General features: G+C 39.6%; 1 protein-coding gene across 4 annotated transcripts in view; it reads left to right on the top strand.

The window, feature by feature from the left end:
* The window catches only part of CSMD3 (CUB and Sushi multiple domains 3), a 678,537-nt gene that overhangs the window by 203,942 nt on the left and 462,232 nt on the right, over positions 1-12,363 (top strand). For all 4 annotated transcript variants that reach the window (XM_085321107.1, XM_085320309.1, XM_085319522.1 and 1 more), the window contains one exon: positions 373-580. In XM_085321107.1, the coding sequence (XP_085177233.1) occupies positions 373-580 (208 nt within the window). The remainder of the gene's footprint in view (positions 1-372; positions 581-12,363) is intronic.

Genomic DNA, 12,363 nt, shown 5'->3' with positions numbered 1-12,363 from the left:
TTTTGTGTCAGACTGCCTATGATAACAATTAAACTCTATTTGCTTGATGGAAACATTTTGGGTTAAAGTACAAGAGGAAATCATGAAATTTTTGCATCTCATTTATTGTAAAATGAATGAAACAATGTTAATCAAAATAATAAAAAGTAAATTATAAAAATATCTGCTGAAACTAGTATAATAATTTTTAAATAATTAAAATTTGAAGCCATTACTTGTTAATACCSTAACTTTGTGGTAGTGTTTCAAGTCTGTCATGTTAATAAACCTTAAATAATTGTTTATCTAAAAGGTAACAAACTTTTCTTCTCAGTAAGAAAGTGTGGCTTGCTAAGGAGTAATTTTAATGACATTCTACAATTTTTTTGACAGCTGAGGATGCTTGTGGTGGAACTATGAGAGGATCCAGTGGTATCATCTCCAGCCCCAATTTTCCTAATGAGTATCATAATAATGCAGATTGCACATGGACAATTGTGGCAGAACCTGGCGATACTATCTCACTCATATTTACAGATTTTCAAATGGAAGAAAAATACGATTACTTGGAAGTAGAAGGTTCTGAACCACCTACAATATGGTAAGTCGATTATTGTAGTTTTTAATTTGGTAAAAAAATGTTGATAAAAATGTGAAAAGATAACTTGTGTTGATTTTGCTTTAGTCAACACAACGGCCTTGCTAAAAAACTTAAATTACTATCACATAAATGTCATTTTTTTAATCACAGCTGTAAAATATCTTCCAAATATATTCCAAGTGTGAAACATCAACATGCAAAGCACTGTAGGCTCATTCAGTTTATTGTCTGTGGGTATGCCTAACCACTACTGTGTTATAAATAAACGTATTTAGAAACAGAACTGGTGTTGTGCTGTTAAGGAATTGTGGAGCCCTCTTGGAGTCCTCTGAGCACAGAGCTGGGTGAAGCTGCACTGCTGACACTTGCTCACAGGTTTTCTCTGGTGGAGTTTCCGCCCACCCAAGTGTCTCACAACCTTACGGGCCTGCGGGTGTAGCAAGTGTTACATGGTTCTGGAAATTTCCATCCTGATCTGTGTGATACATCTCCCAGAGCTCAGCAGCCACAGCAATTTTTGATTTACTTTTTTCTTCCAGTGATGTTACCTTCAGAGAGGATTTCTGTTTGTTTATTGACTTGGCAGTTGTAACAGTGTTTTCCAAGTGTCCTCCTGCAATTCTTGGTATCAGTGTAGTTGCATTCTATAAAGCAAGTAGAATAAATAAAATGGTAAGCAATCTCTTTCAGGATCAGGTTTAGTTCAGTTGAAAAAAAATATATAATACATGTTGTGGTTTTCTGGCTTGGTAATTTTATGGTAATATAGTATCACACCATTCCAAAAACATTTTAATACAACATGTGTTTGAAGATAACAAACAAATGTATTTGTTATGTTGGTTTAAACATAGTGCTGATTTGCAAAGAGGAGGATATACACAAAATCATAAACAACTGGGATGCTTTCCAGTAAAATCTKAAGTTCATAACCGGTTCACAAAGCMTGACAAGGGCTCTGCACAGCAGGCAGGCTAAATTGGCTAGCCCTATTCAAGTCAACAGTCTTGTTCCCTTCTAATCTATACAGAGAAAAAAAAAACAAACATAAACTCAACAAAATAAATTAGTTCTTAATTTATAATAAAATACCGCAAATTAGATAGCTTTATTGTTTTGAAAATAACTGTCTGTATTTCTACAAATGATGCTTGTAAGTTATATTCCTTACTGCTTTAACATATACTAGGAGTCCATGCACTGTATTTCARCTATAGTTTATAGTATTTCATAATATAGTTTAATTTATACTGTCACCTACGCAGTTAATTACCAGTATTAGAATATTACTGAATTGCCAGTGATTTTTCAAGCTGTTAAACTTAAGTCTTTTGGACTAGCTGCCAGCTAAATTATTTTCAAACAAGAATTTATTGTAATTATTAGTGAGGTAATAGCAATGGCATATAGAATATATTAACCACTTGAACAGCTAAATCTTCATTTGCTTGTTCTTAGAGCATTTTACGTATTCAGTCATGAGCTTCAAACAATGATTTCATTTTTCTGCAGACTCAGAAGGCTTTGACTATATCTAAATTATATAATGAGGTTAATTTATATATGCAAACACTTAAATTATCTATTTACAAAACCTAAACACATTACAATGCTAATTTAATAACTGCTCATGTAGAGAAGCAGATTGAAAGCACATTTTTTTTTATAACTTGTCATTTATATTCCCTGAATTAGATGGATGTATTCAGTAATGCAAAAGTATCCCCCCATATGCTAGGAGAAATAGATTTGGAAAACTTAATTAACCAAGATTTGTTAATTAGATTTACTGTACTAATGCTTTATAGGTCCTTAGAATATAGCTTGAGATTTAGTTCAAGATAYATTCATTTATAAACTCTACACAGAAGTATATATCTAAGACTAAAACCAGGTTCCTGATGTGTCACTCTGGACAGGCAAACAGTACATATTTTTAAACTCTTAAAACGCAGTGGTTGATCTCRATAGTAGCATTGTAGAATCATTTTTTAGACATTTTGTTTTACATGACTGTTACACCTGACAACGAACAAAATCAAAAATAAAACCCACCTTTCTCCTTCCACGCATCTAACTGTATAACAGCATATCACTGTTGGTTCTAACTAATAAGCTAAAATGCACGCAAAGTAGGTAGCCGGGGTTATCCGCGGAGGACGACGAGGAAGCCTTCAGGAAACGCTGGCTTCCTGCGGTCTTCCAGCCAGTCATGCCAAGTCTTTCCTTCAAGAAAACCCTGATTGACCATTTTCACCAAATACCCCCCAAAACTGTAAAGATACCTTTCAACTTGTTTCCGTCTGGTGTTGCAATATATTTTGGCAGAGAGAGGCGAAAGCATTTGCTGTTTCTAACAGAAAATATTGGTTGTCATAAAGCACGGGCTTAAAGCTGCAGTTCAGAGAACCATCACTGTGGTCTGGGTGAGAATCGCTATTTCCTTTTAAAGAGCACATAACTATGCAAGTTTTTATACTTTGTTATTTGTTAACATGCAGATTGCCTTGATAAGGAGAAAAAGAAAAAACAAAAGCCCCGACCCGCCGGCCCCGCGCGGCGTTTGGCGCGCTCGCAGTCTCGCGAGAAGAGACGGCCGTTGGCGCCAGGGGGCGCGCTCGGCTTCGCGCTTCCMGCCGCTGTGGGGGCGGCGCGGACGGCCGCGAGTTGGGCGAACGGCGGTGGTGAAGCCTTCGGGCGGCTCGAAGGCTGGGCAGGCGGGGCCGGGCCGGGCCGGGCCGCGCCGCGCCGCGCCGCCCGCAGCATTGGGGTAGTCGAAGCAGCCTGGGCTCCCTGTCCGGGCAGCCGGTGCGGGGGCAGCGGCGCTTGTCGGCGGCGCTGAGGAGCGGAGAAGATGGCGGCGGCCGGGTGCCGTGACGGGCTCGGCGGCTCAGCACGACGAGACCAGTGCGGCCAGGGTGCGGGACCCGAGGCCGGAGCGGGGGGAGGGGGCAGGCAGGAGGCCGCGGGGCTGCCAGCGGGGCCGGAGAAGCTTTTCCTCAGGGCGGCTCCYGCCTGGGCCAGGCGTTGTTTGCTCCTGAGTTGTTCTTGAGAGCGTGAGAGCGAGTCGAGGCACTCTAAGTGAACTCCGCGGTTAGCAGGGAACATGTGATAGTGCTCTTGGATATAACGGAGGTGGAGTTGTTTGTTTAGTTAGTTTTTCCAAGAGGGTGGATCAAACACTGAAGTAGGTTGCCTGGAGAAGCTGTGGAATCTCTGTTCTTGGAAATGTTAATGCTTCCTCCCAGACCTTGACACTTTATTAGGTCTGTGTTTGGCACCAGGAGGTGCAATTTTTTTATCTTTCTATCTTTCTTTCTTTTCTTTTTTTAATATTCCACAAGAAAGGCACATACTCTTCTTCAGGAAAGATCACTATTTTATAAACATCAGAGAAAAGATGATAGCAAGTTGTAAAATCATATGTCCCTTTTGATGTTGGGAGCCCCAAGATAATACAGCATGAGATGGACACTTAGGTAGGCAATGAGGTGCYGCACAAATTCTGTTGATGGTGAGGGTAGCTGGAATTGTCTTTAGATTTAGGATTTTCTTAGAAGTACTGTGGTATAGAAGGAAAATACATCACTTAAAGTCGTGATGGTGGCATCGTTGCTGGTGCCAGAGGGGTGCCACTTTCAGGCTCTTATATTGCTATTAACAATGTCAAGTGCAGTACGTTATGCCACAGTACTTTCCTCCACCTACCCAGGTCAGTGTGTCGTGTGGACCACTAACTCCTTGATGTACAATGGCACTCTGGTTAGGTCAAGCCTGCTTTGAGCGGGGGTTTGGATGAGATGACCTCCAAAGGGACCTTTCTGTGAAATTTGAAATATAATGCAGTTAATTGGTTTAGTCATGTTGCTTTATAAGAAGTAATTTCTTTCTTATTGATAGTGTATTCTTGGGAATTTCAGACCAGTTTCTATTTTATTTTCCTAAAATAGAAAACTGTAAGCTTGCTTTATACATTAAATCAGAATATTCTTTATACTATTACTCTGTATCTGGCTGTAGCCAAATTAACATTGCTTCCTAAAGAAATCTAGATGTATCCAATGTAAAATAATATGTACAAGATTAAATTTATTTCTATCTTTAAATATTTTGAATAGCTCATTATGTGATATACATTATGCAGATCGTCTTATTACTTTAAAATAACCAGCTACTAAAAACAGTGGTGAAAAATAGGAATATCTCTCTTGCAACAGTAGTCCTACATTTTTCAAAATTCTAACTTTTCAGAAAGAAACATTCCCTTTGCATTTATTTAAAATAGAATTCTCCAGGGAGGAATGTCATTTTGACAAAAGATATTTCTCTCAATTCTGATGAAAAAAACTAAAGCATCTAATTTTAAAAAGATTTATGAGATCTTTAAGGTTACTTTGATCCGTATAATAAAGGTCTTAAGGATAGCCTACTAGTTTAATATTCCTGAGTGTGATATGACTGAGTGGCCTAGAAAGAATAAAAACATTGGAGGAAAAAAAAAAAAGGTCTCCGTTTGGGATGCCAAACTAGGTTCTATTCCAAATCACTTCTTACCTGTTTTACAGCACCACAGAACAGCTGAAGTTGGAAGGGACCTGTGGAGACCATCTAGCCAACCCCCTTGCTCAAGTAGGGTCACGTAGAGCATATTGCCGAGGACCATGTCCAGATAGCTTTTGAATATCTCCAACAATGGAGACTTGACAGCCTGTTCCAGTGCTCAGTCACCCTCACAGTAAAGAAGTTTTTCCTCATGTTCAGATGGAACTTCTCTGCTTCAATTTGTGCTCATTGCCTCTTGTCTTGTCACTGGGCATYCTCCCTTCAGATATTTATATATGGATAAGATTCCCCCTCAATCTTCTCCAGGCTAAACCATCCCAGTTTGCTCAGCCTCTCATCCAGAGATGCTGCAGACCTTTAGTCGTGTTTGTGCCCCTTGGCTGGACTCTCTGGTAGGTCCATAACTGTCTTGTACTAAAGAGCCCAGAACAGGACGCAGGATTCAAGATACAGCCTTACTGGTCCTGTTCAGAGAGTGAGGCTTCCTCAAACTGCTGGCAGTGTTCTTCATAATGCAGCCCAGGTCACTATTTGCCTTCTTCCTCCCAAAGGTAATTGCATTGATTCTGCCGGGTGGGGTTTCATCCTTGACCTGGGAACGTTCCTAGTGAGCTTTTCAATGGATGTGAATTTTTTTTTTTTTAATTATGAGCTTTGTTTACTCTTCTAGTTAACATAGGTAAGGAGAATTTAATGAACAGGCTTTGTTCATTACAGATTTATAGCATCTTTCATGATTTCACTTTGAGACTTCTGTGAAGTGGTTTGTTATGGAAGAAACTGATATTTGAAGGATGAAAACTCAGCTGATAACATTGGAAAACATCTAGTCCTACAGAAATAGCTAATATTTCATCTATATAAACTGTATTTTTCCCTAAATGCGTATGTATCTACAAATTCTTTTACTAATCAGTCAGTTCTCTGGAGTAATTAAGCATATAGTCCTGTGACCTCTTCATTCTGAAATAACTTGGCTTCTCAATTCCCTCTCAGGTCCTGGATGCCTGGTCATTAACTTTGCATGAGGGTCTGTTTTCCTCAAGCTTTTCCTCTTTCTGGTCAACTCATCTTCCTTCCTGAATGCTATTCCAGCATGTCTAGTGCTTTGTGTAGCTTCTCACATTCTCACGTGACTTGTACCATGTGTAAAAACATCACTCTGGAGGCTTGCAAGATGCATAACAACACCACATTACCTCAGATATTTTGAACAGAAAGTACAGAAAAAAAAATAGTTAGATCTTAGAGCTGTGGAGAAGGGCCCAGAGGAAAGTGCTACGCAGTTGGGCATGGCCCATTCACTCCACAGAGCCCTCAGTAGTGTCACCCAGTGTTCCTGGCCTGATGCCCAGGGATCTTTCCTTGGGACAATTGGTCGTAGCACAATATAATGCACCTATAATAGGTAGAAGCAGAATCTCTTTCTCAGCAGGACTTTCTCTAAAATACATATGATGTCACGTTTACCATTTTCCATGCCTTTGCTGTCACTGGCAATTCAGTGAAGGCTAAAATCAATATTTCCTGCCTCTTGGTCCTGTTTTACCAGTGCTATAAAGGAATAAAATGAAAAACATTCAGTGCAATGTAGAGCTTCTAAGTGATATAAGTGAAAGTTATATCAACTAGTGTGAATTAAAAGCAAAGTGAAGATGAGCAGGTGAGAGTTATTTTTGGGGGAGTGTTTTGATTTTGGAGGAGATGCAACTAATTAATTTTAGATATCTTTGTATTTTGTTTTCAATTGACAGTTCAATTATGATAGAAATTAATCTTCAGGAGGCATTTAAAAATAACGTGTGCTGTTGATGAGTACCCTGTTTCAGACATGTGTTAATAAAATAGCTTCTCAATCTTATCTTTGTAACAAAGCTGTTACTTGCTTTATACAACAGTCTAGTGTCTGAAYAGGTTAGATTTCTTTTCAGTCAACATACTTGATAAAGTGATGTTCACGTAAGGCTACAGAGGAGAAGCACTGGCTGACAAAAGTGTGGCAGCATAGAGAGAGGTAATGGCACCTTAATTATATAAGTAACAAGAAAATAGTAATGTATTGGGAAATAAATAAATAACAGGATAAAAGGCACGAAGCAGAGATACTTATAAGTACAGGTGAAAATGAGAGTTTAAATCACTCCCATAAATTATTTCATTGAAAAATCACTTTGAATGAGAAAGTAACAAATATAACTGCCTTTTTAATGACCGTTAGGGACACTGTCTTAGTTATTATTACTGTTTCCTCAGTAGTTACTGCAGAAAGTTTTGAAATATACTTGTAAGACTCAGGAAAGGAATCAGGTACATAATGATTCTGAGTAAAATGATGCTAATAAAGCGGTAAACAGATACATAGTTTGTAATCTGATATAGTTGGATTCAAATTTAAAGAACACTGGCAAAGTCCTAGGAGAGCATCATATTTGTAACTAAATAATTGGGAAGGAATTATTTAATTAGTATAGCTAATAAAATGTAGTCATAAAAAAGATTTTATCAGAGCTTTTGTTTGCTAACTGTGAATTTAAAGTAATAGCAGTTAATATTATAAAGCCTAACTGTTTCTGCAGTTCTGATAGCCTTCTATGATGGAATGACTGGTCAGGTGGATGAGGGGAGAGCAGTGGATGCAGTGTACCTGGACATCAGCAAGGCTTTTGACACTGTCTCCCAGAACATCCTCCTAGAGAAGCTCTGGAAGTGTGGGTTAGACGAGTGGAGAGTGAGGTGGATTGAGAACTGGCTGAAAGGCAGAGCTCAGAGGGTCKTCATCAGTGGCACGGAGTCTAGCTGGAGGCCTGTGGCTAGTGGCGTCCCCCAGGGCTCAGTCCTGGGTCCCATCCTGTTCAACTTTTTCATGAATGACCTGGATGAGGGGATGGAGTGCCTCCTCAGCAAGTTTGCTGATGATACCAAGCTGGGAGGAGTGGCTGACACACCTTAGGGCTGTGTTGCCATTCAGAGAGACCTGGAGAGGCTGGAGAGTTGGGTGGAGAGGAACCTCCTGAGGTTCAACAAGGGCAAGTGCAGGGTCCTGCACCTGGGGAAGAATAACCCTAGGCACGAGTACAGGTTGGGGGCTGACCTTGTGGAGAGGAGGTCTGCCGAGAAGGACCTGGGAGTGCTGGTGGATGACAAGTTGACCATGAGGCAGCAATGTGCCCTTGTGGCCAAGAAGGCCAATGGTCTCCTGGGATGTATGAGGAAGAGTGTTGCCAGGAGGTGGAGGGAGGTGATCCTACCTCTCTGCTCAGTGCTGGTGAGGCCTCATCTCGAGTACTGCATCCATTTCTGGGCTCTGCAGTACAAGAGAGACGTGGAGCTACTGCAGAGAGTCCAGCATAGGGCTACAAAGATGATCAGAGGKCTGGAGCACCTGCCCTATGAGGAACGGCTGCGAGAGCTGGGCCTCTTCAGCCTGGGAAAGAGAAGACTGAGGGGGGATCTTATCAATGTGTATAAATACCTGAAGGGAGGGTGTCAAGGGGATGAGGACAAACTCTTTTCAGTTGTCCCATGTGACAGACAAGAGGCAATGGGCAGAAATTGGAGCACGGGCAGTTCTGCCTGAGCGTGAGGGGGAATTTCTTCCCTGTGAGAGTGACGGAGCCCTGGCACAGGTTGCCCAGAGAGGTTGTGGAGTCTCCTTCTGTGGAGATCTTGAAGGCCCGCCTGGATGCAACTCTGTCTACCATGCTCTAGGTGACCGTACCTGAACAGGGAGGTTTGGACTGGGTGATCTGCAGAGGTCCCTTCCAACCTTACTGATTCTGTGATTCTGTGATTCCGTGTTTTGACTCCAGAGAGTGGTACATGGAAGTAAATGATTGTAACTGCTGATCTTGAAGCAGATCATGTTTCATAGATCTGCAGTGAAGGTAGTGGGGGTGAAGATGAGACTGAGAAAAAGATTGGTATGGAGTATTAATCTTTTGTTAGACTTCACTGCAAAAAATAGAAAAAAATTGCAAAAACAACGAAGTTTTAGCATGCATAAGTCATCCTTTTCCTCCAGACAACAGATACCTTGGGACAAGGTGGTATTTAACTATTGAACAAGGTTAGTAAAAGTCAAGGAATAGGAGGAATGCATCATAAAACTATTGTCTGGGTTGACATTCTTATAATGGGTTGTGTATCATAGTTTTCATCCTGCTTTTGTGAAGGACAGAGAACAGAAAAGAAGTACTGGCTTTCATGGAAAAAAAAAAAAAAGACTTTCCTAGTAGCTGGATATTTCTGTTCTTTAGTGTTTGCCTCTGTGGTTTGATTTTTTTATTTATTTTATTTTATTTTGGTGCATGGCAGTTGAGCATTTCACCTGTGACATTTCTTTGAGGGCAKTCAGAGGAGTTCAAGAACCACAGTACATTCTGTAATGCATATGGTCAGGTTTGATGGTGGTGTTAGGAGTGAAATTTATTGCAGTGATTGTGAAGGCAATTGGCAGGTTTTTTCTTAAGTTGTTCTGTCATTTTATGGTTCCATTTGGTGACCATTACTTGAAACTGACTTTCTACCCTATAGTCACAAATGACACTTAATGAAACATGAAGCAGATTTGAATCAGATAAGGGAAAAATACCAAATCACATGTTTAATACTAAAGGCAGAGGTGATGCTATGTTATTTTGTACTATTTGTTCTTTGAGGAGAGTTTTTTCACAGCACCAGGTTCTAGTGATTTTTTTTTTCTGTATGAATTCCTCAGGTTGTACTTCAAAATATAATACACAAGTATATCTCAAACATTTCAGACCAAATAGACATGAAACTTTGAGGTACAAGAGAAGAAAAACTTCGTTCTTCCACATAACAGTAAAGGCCTTGAAGACTACACTGTTTTTTAAAAAGACATATTTAGTTACTTTGTGATATTTACAATAGGTAGCCTCATTCCTTGGTAAAGAGAGAATCTGACTTAAACTGTCATATGCATGGAAATGCAAATCAGCCAAAGGTGTAACTAACAGTTTAATCTGGAGTTCAATATGTTATGCGGAGGACTGCATACCAGATTGTAAGAGAAAGTAAAAGAGAATATTAGAATCTTACAGTCAGAATAATTCAGAGTGGAAGGGATTTCAGGAGGTCTCAAGTCCAGCCTCCTGCTGAAAGTAGACACAGCTGTGAAGTTAGGTCAGGTTGCTTAGTATTTTATCCATCCAGATCTTGAAAACTTCCATGGATGGAGACTGCACAACTTCTGTGCAGCTTGTTCCAATATCTGACTGAAAAAAGTTTTGCCTTGTATTAAAAATTTTTGGAAACATTTAGAATCAACACACACATTTATTATAGCCAAACAACTAGTTTTGGTTCAGATGATGGTTCTTCATGGTAGGGTAGGGGTATGACCTTTTCTCTGGGAAGGCTGGGTGATCTGACCAATTCTGATTCAGGAGGAGGAGATGACAGGGTTCATGCTGGAGGATTTCCCTCTCTGGCTAGTGTTGTCCCACTCATCTTACAGGAGTATGTGCATCACCAGAGTTGTGAATCATCGTGCTTCACTTCAGAGTATAATCAGCTAGTTTCGTCTCAGAGTTTTTACTACATAACGGAGTCAAGCATAGTTTGAGACTACTTATTTGGTAAGTATGTACAGGCAGAGAGTCAAATGTAGCCAAACATGGAGTTACCTTGGCTCATAGTGGTATACATTTAGGTAAATTTGTAGATGATTTAGGTGAACTTTTGATTTTAGGTGGGATATTGCTTTTGAAAAAAATTAAGCACTAACCCCTCTCTGCTCTTTATTTCTGCTCTTATTTCCAGTTCATTCCTCACCTATTGTTGGCTCAGATATAAATATAGTCACAGAAGAATTGTAGACTGAATGGTGGCATCCATACAGCTATTCATAAATTTTTGTTTTATATGGGGAAACTTCATATAGTTAGTTGGTTCCCTTTATATTTGTCTACTGCATCCTTAGGTTATTTTATTCCTATTATGGTATACAATATTTTATTACTATTAAGCTACACAGTGTTAGGAAGGCAGCATTTTTATTGTTGCAAAAAACCAGGATGTGCTTGTGGTTTCTTGAAGTAAGTAACACTGCTGAACCAACTCCCAATTTCTTCTCCTGTGTTTCCGAAAGCTACAAAAATGAATGTTTAAAAACCTTATCTGAAGATGCATTATTTCATTATTATTATAGTGCATATTAATATATATGAAGTTACTCTTATCTGGAATCAAACAACCATAATGCTATTGGCCAGCAGTTCTGTAACAAGCAAGTTCTATGGTGGCTGGGCTTTGTACATTCTACTCTACAGCAATATGATTATATCCATTTCCCAATGTCTTACCAATGTTTGGAAGCAAATTGAAAAATAATTCTCAAGGATCTGTACATTTTTTCATCTTTTGTTTTGTGCATAGTTTCACTGAGTGCTGTGGTTGGACTTCCATGGTCCCCTTTAATCCTCCTTGATTAATCTTCCTTGATTGTCCCAGGTGCTTCTATTGTTCCTCATCTATGCTGTGTTTTGTAGAAAAATAAATAAATAATAATCTAGACCTAGGATATTTTACTAATGAATTCTTAGAAAGCATGACTAGTTAAAAAAACCTCTAACTGCCTCTAACTCAGCAGTTTTAGAAACAAAGATAGGAAGATTGCTTGACACTTTAGGAGGGAACACTTCCATTGTGCTTAGTCCAGCAAAATAGTGCACTTGTGCTGATATGGTCATTTACTGTTGTCTCAGGATGGCAATCGCTGGAGTGGTGAGGGAGACTGATTGCTCTCGTCTTGACTGAAACATGAATGCCTGAATTGGCAGATCTTACTAGTAAGGCTGAAACAACCCGATTTTATGCTTCAAAAGTTATATAGTCCTGGGAGGGGTATTACACATTAAGCATAACATAATGCTGAACACCTAAAAAAAGAAAAAGTAGTTCTCTAGTTTGTTTCATTTTGTCATTGCAGAGTAATAGCTTTGCACTTCCCRTGTTTTCTCAGTTTCCCCCGTGTTCCCTATTTGCATTATGAAGCAATGTAAGCCACAGGCCCTGGGAGAAAAGCAATTCTACAATCCCAGATCACTCCCCCGCCCCAGATTCCAAACAAGAATACAAGAATAATGAAAAACATTCGTGTGATTTGTACATTGTACATGCCCATTCATAACTCCAGCTTTTGTGTCTCAGGTCACAAGAAACAAATGTATAGTAGTTCAAAGATATGAAAGAAATTC

This window comes from Rhea americana, unplaced genomic scaffold, assembly GCF_003343005.1.
Source record: "Rhea americana isolate MKP2758 unplaced genomic scaffold, rheAme1 scaffold_0, whole genome shotgun sequence".
Lineage (NCBI taxonomy): Eukaryota > Metazoa > Chordata > Aves > Rheiformes > Rheidae > Rhea > Rhea americana.
The sequence above is the reverse complement of the archived record's forward strand: the minus strand, read 5'-3'. Positions and strand labels throughout refer to the sequence as shown.